The 18,909-nt window shown below is 43.2% G+C and overlaps 1 protein-coding gene across 6 annotated transcripts in view; it reads left to right on the forward strand.

Annotated features, from left to right (window-relative positions):
- Nucleotides 1-18,909, forward strand: part of LOC119966295 (tensin-3-like) — a 533,488-nt gene that overhangs the window by 242,082 nt on the left and 272,497 nt on the right. For all 6 annotated transcript variants that reach the window (XM_038797763.1, XM_038797764.1, XM_038797766.1 and 3 more), the window contains one exon: nucleotides 13,865-13,903. In XM_038797763.1, the coding sequence (XP_038653691.1) occupies nucleotides 13,865-13,903 (39 nt within the window). The remainder of the gene's footprint in view (nucleotides 1-13,864; nucleotides 13,904-18,909) is intronic.

Here is an 18,909-nt window from a genome sequence, read left to right on the forward strand (position 1 = left end):
AAATATAGTATTCGTTTTGTATTTTATCGTGCTGGCCCTGAACCGACTCTGACTCTTAATTTTTAGAATTAAATTGAACATAAGAGGGAGCTGTTGTTCAGTATTTTCTTAGAATTACAAATTATTTACAATTGCAGGAATATCTGCTTTTCTCAGTGCTTCGGGCACTGTCTATATTTCAGCATTATTCATGGGTTATCTGTTGAACCTTGATCTTTTAGGGACCATTCTGACTGTCATCCACTCTGTCCAGTCATTTCTCCACACCATGATTATCAAACATCACATGAACTTTGAACAAAAACATTATTTATCATGAGTCATTTGTGTTTATGTTTAGTTACCACAGTAACTCCAAGTTTGCAAATCAATATGCACGCATGCACACGCACAATTATTACTTGGAGATATATTTGCATATTTTTAATTTGTTCATTGCCTCCTCCAAGGGGTGTTCAATATGGGACGGTTCTGGCATATCATTTGGATGAGGCAGGATAGATTGTGGTAGCAGGAGGTTACTATGGCATTGTTTCACCTGAGACTTCATGGGACCTGGAGATTCTCTGCATTTTTGTTTTACTTCTGTTCCTGAGTACCTCAAGACCTTTTTAAGGATATAATGCAAAATTGTGTCGAACAACTTGGTCTGTATTTTTTTAATGAAGACAGTTTGATGTGAGTTCTGAAAGAACCTTCACATAGTGAACCATCTCAATGGTTTCATATTTGATGCAAACTAAAGCACTTTGAGATTCATGTTGAGCTGTATTTGTATTTTAGCTTATGTTGTGTTGAAGCCAAAAGATTAATGAACCAGAAGAAGGTTGTATTGTGTGTACAAACTCCTAATTACAGTTAAGTATAACTTGTTAGTCATAGGGCTGGAATTTGCAGAAGCATGCCATCCTGCAGTACATCCTGTTAGATTCTTACCTCGATTTTTCAGCTCAAAATTATTTTGCCCCTCAAACTGTCAGATGTGCGAGCTAATAATGGCACAACAAGGGCGCCAGGGCATCTAGAACTCTCGAACAATGGGTCAACAGCGTATTGCTTTAACCAGTGAAACGTAAGGATTGAGAAATAAATAGAGGAAATATTGGGAAATAAATAGAGGAAATATTGAGAAGAAGGGTAAATTAGAGTGGGTGAAATCCTTGAGAAATCTGTCAATGAAAGAGAAAGAAGTGATAGAAGGTGCTGTTGACAGTGCTATTGCGAGGCATTTGCACACTGATAACCTGCTTGCTGATTCATAGTTTGCTGAATATTAAGAGAATTACTCATCTCCTGGCCTCATTAGCCTTGGTTCAAACATGGCCAAAAATATTGAATTCAAGAGGTGAAGTGAGTGACTGCTCTTGACATCGAAGCAATGTTTGACACAGTATGGTATCAATGAACCCCAGCAAAATTGAAGTCCATTCAAATATCCACTGTTTGGAGTCCTATCTAAAATACAGGAAGATATTTGACGTTGTTGGAGGCCAAACATCTCTATTCCAGGGCATCATGCAGGACATCCTCAGGGTTGTGTCCCAGGCCCAACCATGTTCAACTGCTTCATCAATGACCTTTGCTCCATCATAAGGTCTGAAGTGGGATATTCGCTCATGATTTCACAATGTTCAACTCCTCAGATATTGAAGCAATTCATGTCCACGTGCAATGGGAGGAAATTACAGGGGCTCTGACCCAAAGTTTTAATTCCTCTCTGGTCTCAGAAGAGGTACTAGACGATTGGAGGATAGCTAATCTGGTTTCACTTTTCAAGAATAATCAAGAGATAACCCAGGAAATTATAGACCAGTGAGTCTCACATCAATGGTAGGGGAACTGTTGGAGAAAATTTAGACGGGCATAATCATTCTGGACTTGGAGAGGCAAGGTTTGATCAGGAACATTTTGCATGGCTTTGTCAGAGGGGCGGTCATGTCGAACAAACTTGATCAAATGTTTTGAGAAGGTGACCAAGTGTGTGGATGAGGGCAGTGCAGTTGATGTAGTTTATATGGATTACAGAAAATCCTTTGACAAGGTCCCACATGAAAGACTGATACAGAAGGTAAAAGAAGGAAGGGCAGTATGTGGCGCAGTGGTTAGCACTGGGACTGCGGCGCTGAGGACTCTGGTTTGAATCCTGGCCCTTGGTTACTGTCCGTGTGGAGGTTGCACATTCTCCCAATGCCTGCGTGGGTTTCACCCCACAACCCAAAGATGTGCAGGTTAGGTTGATTGGCCATGCTAAATAATTGGTTACTCTAAATTTATAAAAAAAGAAAAAAAAAGGTAAAAACACATGGGATCCAGGGTAACGTGATAAGTTGGATCCAAAATTGACTTATTGATAGGAGACAGAGAGTGGTTGTGGTGTGACACTGTTTGTGTGACCGGAGGCTGGTGTTCAGTGGTATACCAAAGGGATCAGTGTTGGGTCCCTTATTATTTGTGATATATATATATATATATAAATTATACAGAAGTAAATGTGGGAGGATGATAAGTAAGTTTGCAGCTGACACAGATTGGCTGGGTGGTCGACAGTGAAGAAGATCTTGAGTTACAGAGTGTGTAGATGGAGTAATCAGATGGACAGATAAGTAGCAGATGCAGTTTTAACCCTGAAATGTATGAGATAATGCACTTTGGAAGGAATAACACGACAAGCGTGTACTTAATCAATGGCAGGAGAGTAGGATGCACTGCGAGCAGAGGGACTTTGGGGTGTTTGTCCACAAATCCCTGAAGGGGAATGGACAGGTTAATAGGGTAATTAAGAAGGCATTATAGGACACTTGCCGTTATCAGTTGTCATGATGTGGAGATGCCGGCGTTGGACTGGGGTGAGCACAGTAAGAAGTCTTACAAAACCAGGTTAAAGTCCAACAGGTTTGTTTCAAACACAAGCTTTCGGAGCACTGCTCCTTCCTCACGTGAATGAAGAGGTAGGTTCCAGAAACATTTATATAGACAAAGTCAGAGATGCCAGACAATGCTTGGAATGCGAGCATTTGCGGGTAATCAAATCATTACAGATCCAGAGAGAGGGGTAACCCCAGGTTAAACAGGTGTGAATTGTCTCAAGCCAGGACAGTTGGTAGGATTTTGCAAGTCCAGGCCAGATGGTGGGGGATGAATGTAATGCGACATGAATCCAAGATCCCGGTTGAGGCTGCACTCATGAGTGCGGAACTTAGCTATAAGTTTTTGCTCGGCAATTCTGCGTTGTCGCGTGTCCTGAAGACCGCCTTGGAGAACGATCACCCCGAGATCAGAGGCTGAATGCCCTTGACTGCTGAAGTGTTCCCCGACTGGAAGGGAACATTCCTGCCTGGTGATTGTCGCGCGATGCCCGTTCATTTGTTGTCGCAGTGTCTGCATGGTCTCGCCAGTACCACGCTTCGGGACATACTTTCCTGCAGCTTACGAGGTAGACTACATTGGTCGTGTCGCACGAGTATGTGCCGCGTACCTGGTGGGTGGTGTTTCCACGTGTAATGGTGGTATCCATGTCGATAATCTGGCATGTCTTGCAGAGATTGCCCTGGCAGGGTTGTGTGGTGTCGCTGTTCTGAAGGCTGGGTAATTTGCTGCAAACAGTGGTTTGTTTGAGGTTGCGTGGTTGTTTGAAGGCAAGTAGTGGGGGTGTGGGGATGACCTTGGCAAGATGTTCATCTTCATTGATGATGTGTTGAAGGCTGCGAAGAAGATGTCGTAGTTTCTCCGTCCCAGGAAAGTACTGGACCATGAAGGGTACTCTGTCAGTTGTGTCCCATGTTTGTCTTCTGAGGAGGTCGGTGCGGTTTTTTGCTGTGGCGCGTTGGAACTGTCGATCGATGAGTCGAGCGCCATATCCCGTTCGTACGAGGGCATCTTTCAGCATTTGTAGGTGTCTGTTATGCTCCTCCTTGTCTGAGCAGATCCTGTGTATACGGAGGGCTTGTCCATAGGGGATGGCTTCTTTAATGTGTTTCGGGTGAAAGCAGGAGAAGTGGAGCATCGTGAGGTTATCTGTGGGCTTGTGGTAAAGCGAAGTGCTGAGGTGACCGTCCTTGATGGAGATGAGTGTGTCCAAGAGTGCAACTGAATTTGGAGAATAGTCCATGGTGAGTCTGAAGGTGGGATGGAACTTATTGATGTCATCGTGTAGTCGTTACAGTGATTCGTCGCTGTGGGTACAAAGGAAAAAAATGTCATCGATGTATCTGGTGTATAACATCGGTTGAAGGTCCTGTGCGGTGAGGAAGTCTTGTTCAAACTTGTGCATGAAGATGTTGGCATATTGAGCAGATGTTGGACTTTAACCTGGTGTTGTAAGACTTCTTACTGTTATCAGTTGTGACATAGATTATAAGAGAAGGGAGGTTATGTTGGAGCTGAATAGGACTTTGGTTAGACCACAGCTGGAGTACTGTGTTCAATTCTGGTCACCACATTATAGGAAGGATGTGAATGCACTAGAGAAGGTGCAGAAACGATTCACCAGGATGTTGCCTGGGATGAAGCATTTTAGCTATGAAGATAGGCTGGATAAGCTTAGGTTGTTTTCTTTGTGGCGGAGAAGGCTCAAAGGGGATCTGATTGAGGTGTATAAGATTGAGGATGGTTAGGAAGCAGCTGTTCCCGTTAATTGAAGGGCCAATAACAAGGGAGCATAATTTTAAGGTGAAAGACAGGACGGTTAGAGAGGGATTTGAGGAAAGAAAATTCACCCAGAGGGTGGTGGGAATCTGGAATGCACTGCATGGGAGGGTAGTTGAGGAAGGAAACCTCATAATCGTTAAAAAGTACTTGGATGAGCACTTGAAATGTCATAGCATTCAAGGCTATGGACCAAGTGCTGGGAAGTTGGATTAGTGTAGATAGAATATGCTTTTGGCAGTGCAGGCATGATGGGCTGAAGGGCCTCTTATGTACTGTTTGATTCTAACAAGACCTGAACAGCAATCGGGTTGTCCGCCATCTGCAAGTTATGCCGACAACTGTCAACAGTCTATGCTCTTGTATTCCTCCAAATCTTTGCACTTCTCAACACCTCTTCTCCTTTAAGATACACCTTAAAATCAACCTCATTCATCATATGTTCGATCATTTGCCTTATATCTCCTTATGTGACTCCAGGTGAAATTTTATTTGATAAAGTTCCTGTGAAGCACCTTGGCGTGTTTTAGTGTGGTAAACTCATGATGTAAATATTAGTTGTTAAAGGGGTACTTCCTGCTATTCTTTACTCAACTTAAGTTTCTGCAGTGGGCTTACTGGATAGTTAATGTGTAAGAGCAGTAACCTAATGAACATCATCAGGCTGTTGGTTGCAAGATGGCATTTTTGTGAAGCTACCAGCTGTGTAGCACCAAAACATCTTGCAGCTTGCACTGAATCACAATTCTTGGACATCTCATCTTTGCCACAAGTTGCTTGCTGACTTTTGCATTAAGAACAGAATATTCTTCTTCTACTGTCAACATAGACTCCCAACTGAGTTTCTCTCTCTCTCTGGAATTCTGCTACTATTTTTTTTTTAGCAAACATTTTGAGGTATTTTTTGGCATTGTAACAGCAACAATATGAACAATGTACATAAAAATATAAACATAGTGCAAATACCACCTCTGCTACCATCTTTAACCTGACCACTCATTACCTCATGTTTGACCTATTTGTCTAACTTCTGGTTGCTGCCTGTCCTCATCAGGCTTCACCAGGTACTCCGAACTTAGTTGAACTTTTGACATTCGCTATAACAGATCCAAACTTCTGACTTTCAGTAATGTTTCTCAGCGTGAACTATTACTTTCACAAACAATGCATTCATTTTTATAAAAGACCTATAATCTTAGAACAGTTGACATGATAAGCGTCTGTAAGTCCCTAAGGGTTTCTATATATCTAATAGTTTGCAATTTTTAGAGTCTTTTGAGAAGACAGTCGAACTTACCAGGGGCCACAGTTCTCTGGTACACAAGAGAGGGAGATTGATTGATGGAGTGTGTGCTGTGCTGCTAAATTTGAGTACAACTTTTAGCAACTGCTGCAATGTTCCTGTTAAATCTTCTCTGTGTTACACCACCAATTAACTGATTCTCACTGTACGCATTCAGAGCCAAATTAACGTTATCAGGGAAATGCACATCTTGCTTACTGGTTCATTTCTGTTCTCCATTATAACCATTATCTTATGTTTAACCTGACAGTTTGCAAATTTTGTATTCTGTTCAATCCTGAGAAAACTTCAATCTTCATATTTTCTCTGTCACAATACTGCTTGCTTCGGCAGCCATTGTATTACCCGTCTCCAGCACTACAGCTACATTACTTTGCTACAGGACTCAAACTGCTCTAAAGCTTTTTTGCCTCCATCTTGCATAAATTCTGCCACTCGTAACCTTGCCGGCCTTACTTCATGCTCGTTGATCTCCCAATATCCATGCTTTCAAAACACCAAAATTAAAATCTTCCCTTCACATCGAAATCCATTCAGCCTCGGCACACTCTTAACTCTTTAATCTCCTCCAACATTTTATTGCTCGGTAGCATAGTGGTCATCACTGTGGCTTCCCAGCGCCAGGGTCCCAGGTTCGATTCCCTGCTGGGTCACTGTGCGGAGTCTGCACGTTCTCCCCGTGCCTGCGTAGGTTTCCTCCGGGTGCTCCGGTTTCCTCCCACAGTCCAAAGCCGTGCAGGTTAGGTGGATTGGTCATGCTAAACTTCCCTAAGTGTCCAAAAAGATTAGGATGGGTTATTGGGTTCGGGGATAGGGTGGAAGTGAGGGCTTAAGTGGGTCGGTGCAGACTCGATGGACCGAATGGCCTCCTTCTGCACTGTATGTTCTATACTTCCAAAAACACAGTTCCTTTTACATTGGCTCTTTGTGTGTCTGCCCGACCTGTATCCCACTATTGAACAATAACCCCTCCAAACCTTTTTGGACACTAAGGGAAATTTAGCATTGCCAATCCATCTAACCTGCGCATCTTTGGACAGTGGGAGGAAACCGGAGCACCCGGAGTAAACCTACGCGTTCACGGGGAGAACGTGCAGACTCCTCACAGACTGTGACCCAGCGGAGAATCGAACCTGGGATCCTGCCGCTGTGAAGCCACTTGTGCTACCGTGCTGCCCAGATACTCCAGTTGCATGGGCTTCCTATCCTGTTGAACAACTACCTAAATCAGTACAGGATAAGGTAGATAGTCAACATCTTTTCCCAAAGGTAGAGGAGTCTAGAACTTTAAGTCATATGTTTAAGGTGAGAGGAGATACAAAAGAGATCAGAGGGGACATTTATTCACACAGAGGGTGGTGAGTATCTGGAACAGGCCGCCAGAGGCAGTGATAGAGGTGGGTACAATTTTGTCCTTTAAAAAGCAGTTAGACAGTTACATGGGCAGGGTGGGTATAGAGGAATATGGGCCAAATGCAGGAAAGTGGGACTAGCTTAGTGATAGAAACTGGATGGCATGGACCAGCTGGGCCGAAGGGCCTGTTCCTATGCTGTAAACATCTGTGATTCTATGAGAGATATAGAGAACCTAAAGGCATGGTGTAACGACAACAATCTCTCCCTCAACATCAGCAAAACTAAGGAGCTGGTCATTGACTTCAGGAAGCAAAGCATTACACACACCCCTGTCTGCATCAATGGTGCTGAAAATGGAGATAGTTGACAGCTTCAAATTCCTAGGTGTACACATCACCAATCACTATCTGTCTGTAACTAATCACTATTTACCTGTTACCAGTCACTATTTGCCAATGTACTTTGTTGATTATTATTTTTGTCTACTGTGTACATTCCCTTGGCTGCAGAAGAATGCTTTTCACTGTACTTCGGTACATGTGACAATAAATCAATCAATCAAACCAACAGTCTGTCCTGGTCCACCCGTGTCGACGCTACGACCAAGAAAGCACAGCAGTGCGTATACACCCTCAGAAAACTGATGTGTTGGGTGCTCTGGATCCGTGAAACACATACAGGCCACCAACACTGAAGATAGTTCAACACTATTTTATTAACTCTTATAAATTGCTAAACATACTATTACTGTGGGTTTACACAATGCTAGATTAACTAGAGACCTGTGCCTGTTCTAACCAGTCGAATCACTCAGCACGTGGTGAGAGTCTGTACTGTGCTTCTGAGTGGCTGCATCCTGAATGAGCGGGAAAAGTGATGCCCTCTGTCTTTATAGTGAGTGTGTTCTAACTGGTGATTGTGCATGTTGATTGGTCCTAGTGTATGTCCATCACTGTGTGTGTCTGCACCATGATATACTAGTGTATATTATGACAGAAACTAAGGAAATTCGGCATGTCCACATTGACTCTTAGCAATTTTTACAGATGCACCACAGAAAGCATCTTATCTGGCTGCATCACTGCTTAGTATGGCAACTGCTCGGCCCAAGACCATAAGAAACGACAGAGAGTCGTGAACTCAGCCCAGTCCATCACGTGAAACCATCTCCCATTCATTCACTCTGTCTACACCTTCCGCTGCCTTGGGCAGTCAATCAATTAAACCTTTCAGCCTCTTCAAGCTTCAAAAATCTTACTCAAATGCAAAGCTTTGTCCAACTCATCAGCTCCCTTTCCTAATATGCTCCTTGTTGCTTTGGCATCCATCTTTTGTATGCTTATTTGTGAATAATCTGAGCCTCATTTCTGGAGCAGCTTGCTACCTTTACACCCTCATTGCTGTTCACCCACTGAATAATGGATCAAAATAATTCAATTTTGTTTCATAAGACTAGCTTCAAAGTAATATTTGTGAAAGAATTCCGATTTGAAATTTTTTTCATTCAAAATAAAGATAGTTGCATATCAATCTATATCAGTGAGATCACCGAGAACTTGCGTTCTCTAATAGCTTCATGGAATTGGGCTGCTTTTCCTCAATAGAAACACATATGCAAATTGTTAAAAAATGCATATTCTGCCTAAATAATCATTCTCCATCACCCACTGCTTGTTTACCTACATTGTTCCCAGCAAGTTGTTTCCAAGATTACCTTCTCTGCTTGTGCAAGTTCCAATTATGCTGAGAATAATGATACTCTGGTCCCTACTCTTAAACCACGTTCCTTCTTGATGATCCTGTGCAATGCTTTATTTTGATGTAGACAATCTGCTCCCATGAGTTTACTGAAGGTGCTGTGAAATTATCAACCAGCTGGTCTATCGTCAAGAATTTCTGTTTATTCCATAGTGTTACGTTAAAGAGTGAGAACTTGCATAAGCATATGAGGGAATTGGAAAAGGTGCCATATTGCTCACCCACGCTCTCTTGTTTTTAATTTTAGCTACAATGTAACTTTTCTTGTTATCCAGCAGTGAAAGTGATTTTGCAACTAGCCACAAAATATCCTTTGGCACAACTTAGAAGTCTTATAAGGAAACTATTTCAAGCGGGTCTCAGAATTCCACCTTGCTGCATTAGGCATGTAATGAAACTTTTGGATTTAAGCCTTGTTTTCCTTACAATCCTGTGCAAATAAGACTGTTCTGTATTTTAAAGTTTTGAAAAGCCTGAAGCTGTAACTCATTCAGGCCACCTTTCTATCAGAACTTTGGTAATGCAAATGAGGTTGTTATTAATATCAGCTTCCACTCATGAAGAGTGATGGTCACAAACAGGATTTATTAATTTATGCTAATCATGTGCTCGATATATTTCATCAATTTCTTAGAATATCTGTCTGATTGTTACACTGTGGTGAATTTTCCCCTGGCAGGGTCCTCCGTTCTACCGGTAGCACACCCCCACCCACAGGTTTCCCGGCAGCATGGGGTGGCTATAATGGGAAATCCCATTGATTAGCGGTGAACGGAGAATTCCATTACCAGTCATGGCGTGCCACCGAGAAACCCATGGCTGGGGAGGTGGAGAATTCACCCCACAGTCTTTTTTGTATGAGGCTGCGATGTGGTCACCTTCAAATATCATTCACCTGTTTTCCATCTGGAAAAATTGAACCCGACATAACTAAACCCTACGAGGATGTGCTTGAAACCAGAATGTTTTATTGTACAGATATGAGGAATTTAAACAGATATTTGAACGTTGTATTTCGAACATACACTTGCCCTTTGGTGATCAGTACTATTTTGACAGTCACTGATGTATTCTGACCTCTTGAGTCAGAAGGTCAAGGATGAAAGCCCCATTCCAGAAAACTAAGCATGTAATCTAGGATGACAATTCAGTACACTACAGAGGGAGTGCTGCTGTGGGGGGAGGTGCTGGATTTTAGATGCGGTGTCACCCTCTCAGGTGAACCTAAACGTTCCAATGGTGCTGTTCAAAGAAAAGTAGGGGTGTTTTCTAGACATCTTGGTCCTAACATGTATCCTTCAAACAACATCACTAAATAGAAAATTATCAAATTTTTATTTGTGGGACTCTTGTATTTGTCATGTAATGGAAGTGATGACGCCTACAGTTCATAAGCAGTTACCAGTAATTGATTTTAAAATTTTGGGATGTTAGACGGATGTGAAAAGTGCTGCATAACTGCAAGTTTGTTCTTCGTGCAAGTGATGAACTTTTATTAATGAACAATTTGTGCAAAAGGCACTGAAATGAAAATCGCTTATTGTCACGAGTAGGCTTCAGTTAAGTTACTGTGAAACGCCCCTAGTTACTGTGCCTGTCCGGCGCCTATTCCGGCGCCTGTCCGGGGAGGCGGGTACGGGAATCGAACCGTGCTGCTGGCCTGCTTGGTCTGCTTTAAAAGCCAGCGATTTAGCTGAGTGAGCTAAACCAGCCCCTAAACCAACCACTGAAAGAATTGGGGAAAGAATGTTGCCAAATGGGAAGAAAGAACTAGAGGTTCTATGTGGCCGGATAAATGTACATGCGTCTTGGGCCACAGTGATCTTCCTCGAGTAACTGGAGTTTGCACATTTTCCACATGCCTGCATGGGTCTCACCCCCACAACCCAAAAAGATGTAGGTGAATTGGCCACACTAAATTGCCCCTTAATTGGAAAAAAAGAATTGGGTACTTTAAATTTATTTTTTAAAAATCTTCCTCGAGTATCCATGCTGGCAGGCATAGACCATTTTATGCTAGAGCAAGTTCTTTAAAGAGATAAACATTCTGCAAGCAACCCATGCAGCTTTTCAACCCAGAGCACAACGTTTTGTGTCAATTTGTGTTATTCATCTGCATTTTAAACCCTTGTTTTGAAGTTTCAATGTTCTGACTCTCCCAGTCCATTGAAGCATTGAGCATGTTTCCAAATGTTAACTGTGACGGCTGCTGAGACAGTTGATAAATGGTCAGCTCAGCGGCACGGTTTAAAAAAAAATTAGCTTTGATGAATGTTCTGGTAAATTGAGCTGAGTGAAGAGCATGTTGAATCTGTAAGACCAGCTGCTTATGATCAGTCTTTAATGTCCATCTAATCAGGTGGCTGGGTCCTTAGCTTTATCTGTTCACCAGAAAAACTACCATCTTATACAATGCACCACTCTTTTCGTTCTGCCCTGAAGTGTCAGACTAGATTAAGTGCGAAGCTCTTGGAGTGGGACTGGAAGCCACAAACTTCTCAAAGGTGAAGGTGCTCCCAACTGAGCAGTTTGTAATTAATCAACAAATTCAGTTGTGCCAGGTAATGGGAACAACACCTGAACTCTGAGATTGAACTTCAGTCTTTAGATCATTCTTAAGTGTTCTTCATGCTATTATAATACAATATTGTTATCAGCCCAAAGGATAATGATATCTCGTGGTTATGGTACTGTGGTATCAACACAAGAGGTTAGGAGTTTGATTCCCACCATGGCAAGTTGTGAAATTGAATTAAATTCACTTAATCCGACAAAATTGACGATGATTATCACAAAATGTCATGACATCCTTCAGGAAAAGGACCCTGCCAGCTTCAATTACATCTGACCGCCCTGTGAAATGGTTTAACAATTCACTAATGGGCCGCACAGTGGTTATCACTGTTGCTTCACAGCGCCACGGTCCCAGGTTCACTTCCTGCTTGGGTCACTATCTGTGCGGAATCTGAACGTTCTTCCCGTGTCTGCATAGGTTTCCTCCAGGTGCTCCGGTTTCCTCCCACGAGTCCCAAAAGACGTGCTTATTAGGTGAATTGGATATTCTGAATTCTCTCTCAGTGTATCCGAACAGGAGCGGAGTGTGGCGACTAGGGAATTTTCACAATAACTTCATTACAGTGTTGATGTAAGCCTACTTGTAACACTAATAAAGATTATTATTGTATTATTAGTGGTTAGCACCGCATCCTCACGGTGCCAGGGACCCGGATTCGATTGCGGGCTTGTGTAACTGTGTGGACTTTGCATGTTCTCTACATGTCTGTGTGGGCTTCTTCCAGGTGCTCCTGTTTCCTCCCGCAGTCCAAAGATGTGCAGGCTAGGTGCCTTGGCTGTGCTATATTACCCCTTGGTGTCCAAAGATGTGCCGGTTAGGTGAGGTTATGAGGAAAGGTCGGGGGAGTGGACTTAGATAGGGACCTCTTTCAGAGGTTCACTGCAGATTCGTTGGGCTGAATGGCATCCTTCTGCACTGTGGGGAACCCATGCTTTATTTGTGAAAACAATTGTGACACAGTAGTTTAGGGTCGGCAACAAATGTGACATTGCCAGTGTCACTCATTGAGAGGAATAGGAAACAGCTTCTTGTGACCGGTGATGCGGCATGTGTTGTGAATCATGGAATCCCCACAGTGCGGAAGGAGACCATTCAGCTCATCGATGCTGCACTGACGCTTGGAAAGTACACCTTATGGTCCATGCCCCTACCGTTTTCACATAACCCCACCTAACGTGCATATGTTTGGACAATAGTGGACAATTCAGCATGGCCAATCCACCTAACCTGCGTGGAGGAAACCCACGCGGACACGGGGAGAACGTGCAAACTCTACACAGACAGATATAATCTTACTAATAATCTATACTGTCACAAGTATGCTTACATTAATACTGCAATGAAGTTACTGTGAAAATGTGAAAAGCCCCGAGTCGCCACATTCCGGCAACTGTTTGGGTTTGCAGAGGGAGAATTCAGAATGTCTTTCGAGACATGTGGGAGGAAACCGGAGCACCCGGAGGAAACCTACGCAGACACAGGGGGAACGTACAGACTTCACACAGACAGTGACCCAAGCCGGGAATCGAATTGGGAACCTGGAGCTGTGAAGCAACAGTGCTAGCCACTGATCGGAATTGAACGCATGTTCCTGGCACTGTGAGGCAGCAGTGTTAAACACTGCGCCGCCCTTGTGATGAAATAACCCTCAAGACTGTAAAGATAATTAATAACATTCTGAAATTCCAATCATAATTAGGGACCACATGTATTCAACCATCTGTGTCTGAAAAACCATCTGAAAAGTACTGAAAATAAACAAAAAGCAGTGTTAAGCTGATAATTCAAAACCAGTATTGGTCAATGCATGTTAAAACTCATGACACGGCTGGTGTAAGAATTTGTTAAAAGTACTTGAGAAACACAAATGTGATCATTTGGAGCTATCCACTGCAGTAGACCAGGTGTGTGTTTACCTTGTTAGTTTGTTCTGGCTTGATTACACAATGGCTCTTTATCAGGTAATGGATGGTGTGCTATCAAGGATGTGCTGCTAGCAAGCTGGTTAATATTTTCCTAAAATATCAATACTGCCTTCTGCAGTGGAAATATAGTCCTTTTTCCTTGTTTGGGTATTGCAATCTAGATTCTAATTTTCAAGATTTCTGAGGCCTGATTTCTAAGCAAATGTCCTTGTTTTCAACATGGAAGTGTTCCATCACTGTTGTTCTGCCCTAACTTGGCTTGAATCACTGAAATGAAACTTACTGGCTTGTTTTCTTCCCCAGGTTGTGACACCGTGCTTGCCACCAGTCAACTATGAGCTGGTAAGTAGTTCTTAATTTTGATGGCTGTTTTTCATGCTAATGCTGTTGACAAATGGCTTGTGATCCGAGAACTGATTTGGCAAACATTAAGCAAAACTGAGCAGCACTATTGCTTTATTATGGTAATTGGCTGGAGGATGATCGGAATGGCTGCAGAAACGTGCTCTGGTTGCTGATTTTTTAACGTTGAGACATGCTCTGGTTCGGGACCTTGCACTGCATGTTGTCACATGATTGGAAAGGTGAGTACAGGCAGAAGGAAGCAAACACATTTGTTGGCCAGGTGCCAGTATTCAAGTTCACATTTGTCAACTGCGCAGCAGAATGTCACTATTCTCTTCCATAGAAATTTGGTGACCAGAGAACTAATAGGATTTGGCCTTCAAATCTGTGTCTGGATGAATGAAAACATTGTTTGTTCGACACACTGCAAGTTAAGAAGCAGCATATGCCTGCAGGACTGTATAAATCCCCAGTGACAAAGGCAGTGTCTTGTGTTCTGGTTTTCTGTTTATTAGTACAGGGTTCAGCCTGAAGCACCATTTATGTAACTCATATGGCCTTTCACCCTGTGGAACAGAAATCAATTATTCCACTGTCAACCGTGGAGCAAAATTGCAAATTAGTTTTTTGTAACCCCCTCCCCAGAAAATGCAGTTCTTTCATCTCCACTTCAAAAATATCTTGCATAAATAATGCAGTTTTCAATTGTTTGATTCTAAATATGAATTGAATGCTTCAACATTAGCTCCAAGATAGTTAGCGATTAATAAATGGTTTCTGAGTGAGTTATATATTTTGCTGCACACTACTATTGCTATATTGAAAACAATGGCATCATTTTCAGTGCCTATACTTCAAGCTCAGGGTTATTAATACCAATGCTTACTGTTTCCATGTTCTATCATTACCCATTTTGGGAATGTTTGTAATGTCCGATTGTTGTGGAACTGGACCAAGATACATCAAGCTCGGCTTTAGCCTTCAGAGTAGAGATATTTTAGAATGATTAGATTGTGCTTCCAGAGATGAGAAGGGTATTTTCTACCCCACTGTCCCAGTTTTCATGTGTTACAAACTTTGGGTCTCACTTTGATTTTTTTCTTGAGATCAGTGGAAGTGACGATTCCCGTATGCAGTCCGAGCATCTGGTAGAGTCAGAGAAATTTACAACGTTGAAGGAGGCTATTCAGCTCATCCATGTCCGTGCCTGCTATGTTATGTAATCGAATTCTAGTTTCTAGCTCTTAGTCCAGCCCTTCAAGTGTCCATCAAGTACTTAAAAATGTGATGAGGGTTTGTACTTCTACCACTGTTGCAGGCAGTGAATTTCAGCCACCCACTGCCTTGTGGGTGAATAAGGTTCTCCTCAATTCCCCTCTAATCCTTCGATCAATTGCAATAAGTCTGTTGTGTTGTTACTCGTGTCTTAATAAAGCTCGTAGTCTCAAGTGTGGAGAAGATGCTTTATTGTGGGTTCGTTCAGTTTCCAGAGCTCGACCTAGAACTACCTTCCAGTGCTATCTACCAGCTTTGCTTACTGTGTCCTGCTTACCAGCCCGCCTGCTGTGAAGAGTGTATATGTGTTGCTCCAAGTTCTGCCCTCAATGAAGTGTGTCCTCACTTCCTGTCCTGATCTATTTATGTGGCTCTCCCGTGCTCCCTCTAGTGGTTGCTCAGTTGTGTTGCATCTGGTTAACTTGTGATCACCACATCCCCCTTTTTCTCTTAACATATTTTCTGTACATCGTTAAAGAAAATTGTACATCCTGTCCCGGTGTATTTGTAGCTCTCCCTCTGGTGTTTGCTCAGTTGTTTTGTATCTAGTAAATCTACAATCACCCCATCCCCCTTTTTCTCTTTACATATTTGCTGTACATCATTAAAGAAACAGTATTGAAAACAGTTACTTATGATATGCGTATCTATACAGGTGATGGTGCTATTGCATATTGTACAAAGCCACTGTAGTTATATGTCCAATCTCAATAAAACATTTATGAGTCCAAACTTGATGAATTTGTTCAGAGCTTTTTTTCTTTTTTTTTTTTTGTTGTTGTTGATGACGTGGTGATATTGATATTGCAAGTCCGCTGTGAATGTTGTTGGTGTTCTTTGTTATTTTAAGTACCCAATGCATCATCCCGAGGTGTTTGCATGGTCACCTCACTGATGTTGACTGGCATGGCCTTTTTTCTGTGCTTGTGGTATTGATTTATTGTCTCATCCGCCTTGGATGCTGGTGTGCTTGCTCGTTCTGGAGCAGACGTGAGTTTGTGCGATTCGTTGTCATCCCATGACATGTTTGTAGTCTTGTCATCGTTTTGCCATGCGCTGTGGCATTGTCCGTCATGTGCCAAGTAGTGCCATTGTGTACAAGTCGTTGTTTCATTGCTGTTGTTTCTGTCGTTCTTGTTTTTGTTGTTTTCATTGCCGTACTGGTCGCTGTTTTTGTCGTTTCCGTCTTTGGTGTTGGCACTGTTGTTGTTCCAGACTTTGTTGTTCTCGTTGCCATTCTTGTTGTTTCTGTCTCTGTCGTTGTCGCTATCTGTGTGCCTGACTTTGTTGTTTGTCTTGTCGCGCTTCATGTTGCTTTTGTTCTTGCTGTTGTCATTCTCGTTTCTGCTGTGCTTCTTGCTATTGTTGTTGGTCTTGTCGCGCTTCATGTTGTTTCTGTTCTTGCCGTGTTTCTTTTGACTTTTGTTTTTTTTGTTATACTCTACGAGTGTCCCGAGTGGATAATTTGAGTCATTTAGCATGCCGTCTCGCGAGTGGTGCGAATGATCTGATGTTGCATCGGTGCAGGTGACATCAATCAGTTGTGGAGAATTGGATTCCGCATCTTTGCTTTCTTGGTGCTCCTCTTCCGGAGTCAAAGTCTTCTCGATTACATTTGACGCGGTGTCTGTGGACTCTTGCCGCTCCTCTTCTGGAGTCAATACCTCCATGATTACAATTGACGTGGTGTCTGTGGACTCTCGGCGCTCCTCTTCTGGAGTTAAAATCTTCATGATTTCTGTTGATGTTATCTCACTGGACTCCAGGTGCTCCTCTTCTGGAGTCAAAATTTGCATGGTTTCTTTTTGTTTGATGTCTCTGGACTCCAGGTGCTCCTCTTCTGGAGTCAGAATCTGCATGGTTTCTTTCGGCATTGTCTCTGTGGACTCCAGGTGCTCCTCTTCTGGAGTCAAAATCTGCATGTTTTCTTTTGGCGTTGTCTCTCTGGGCTCCAGGTGCTCCTCTTCTGGAGTCCAAATCTGCATGTTTTCTTTCGGCATCGTCTCTCTGGACTGTTGGGTGGCCCGACTCTGTGCTTCTGTACAGACAAGCTGAGAACTGTCAGTCTCACTGTGATCCTGTACGTCGAGTGCGAGCACCTTGTCACTGTTTTCGCTCTGTGCTTCGGTACAGACAAGCCGAGAACTGTCAGTCTCACTGTGATCCTGTACGTTGAGTGTGATCACCTTGTCACTGTCTTCGCATGCAGTGGGCAGAGGTGCATTGTCTTCTTCTTGTTCCTGTGAGCGTGTTGGACTTTCATAGTCCGCTCTTTCTTCTTGTTCCTGTGAGCGTGTTGGACTTTCATAGTCTGCTTTTTCTTCTTGTTCCTGTGAGCGTGTTGGACTTTCATAGTCCGCTCTTTCTTCTTGTTCCTGTGAGCTTGGTAGACTTTCATGGTCTGCTTGCGGTTGCTCAGGTACAGCGGGTTTACCTTCATGGTCTTGTTCATGCTTGGTGTCCGCCCGGGAGTGTTTGCTTGCATCCCTGTTGGCGTCTTTCATCACTCGCACTGTGGAGCCTGTCATCGCTCGCTCCGTGGAGTCTTCCTGTGCTCTCTGTGTGGCGTCGTCTTCGTCTTGGGTATTGCTGTCATCCAATGTATCGACGAGCTGCCATGGCACCATGGTGTTGGATTCATCCACCATGAGTAGAGTCGTGTTGAGCTTTGCAACGGTGTCGCTGATGCTGTGATCAGCATGTCCAAATAACTCCTCCATGTCTGAGTAGTATTCCTTGATAGCCATTTCATCTTCGTTGGCTTCTTCTACCACGAGTTGATTCGTGTTGAAGTTTGCGACCGTGTCGCTGATGCTGTGAAAAGCATATCCGACTGACTCAGCTGTGTCTGAGTAGTATTCTTCGAAAAACAAATCATCCTGGTTGGATTCTTCTACCACGAGTTGATTCGTGTTGAACTTTGCGACCGTGTCGCTGATGCTGTGAGAAGCATATCCGACTGACTCAGCTGTGTCTGAGTAGTATTCTTCGAAAAACAAATCATCTTTTGTTGTTTCGGAATTCTTTTTGTTCTCTTCACTTTGGGTGGTGCAGACTGCTTTTTTCAGGGTGTTGTGCAAGTTGTTTTTAACTGTTGGTGTAAGTTCAGGCGTTTTTCTGTGTTCTGAGGCAAGAAAATTTGTGTTTACCACTTTAAGTGTCTTATTTTCAATTTTCGGGCATTTCCCTTTTAAGTGGGCGTGGTCAGGATGCTCAGACGTCATGACGTCACGCGTTGGCATGACTTGCGCATGCGCAAATCGGCTTTCCTCCTGCACTGTGCGGTTTCGTTCCCATTGCGCATGCGCGGCTTGCGCATGCGCACGACGATCCGCGACGACGACTTTTTTTGACTGCGCATGCGCGGCTTGCGCATGCGCATAACGATCGTCGCTGCGATCTTTTTCAAACTGCGCATGCGCGACTTCCGGTTCCGGCGCATGCGCAGACGCGATTTGTAGTTCTTTGCTTACCAGAGACTGCACAATGTGCTCCGACGCCATTTTTTGCCGTTTTTCGCGGATTTCAGCGATTTTACTGTCCCACCAGGACTGCAAAATTCGTAAGTGATCTTCTCTTCCCGATTTGGACAGGGTTTCAGCGTTTTGGCTTTGTGAGAAATTCTTTTTATTTCTTCTTTTTGATCTGTACTTTCCATTCGCGATTTCTTGCTCTCTTCGTGATTTTTTAAGTTTTGCATCACTCAGTCTCTGTGCAGGTTGGACTGT

This window comes from Scyliorhinus canicula, chromosome 5 (assembly GCF_902713615.1).
Source record: "Scyliorhinus canicula chromosome 5, sScyCan1.1, whole genome shotgun sequence".
NCBI lineage: Eukaryota > Metazoa > Chordata > Chondrichthyes > Carcharhiniformes > Scyliorhinidae > Scyliorhinus > Scyliorhinus canicula.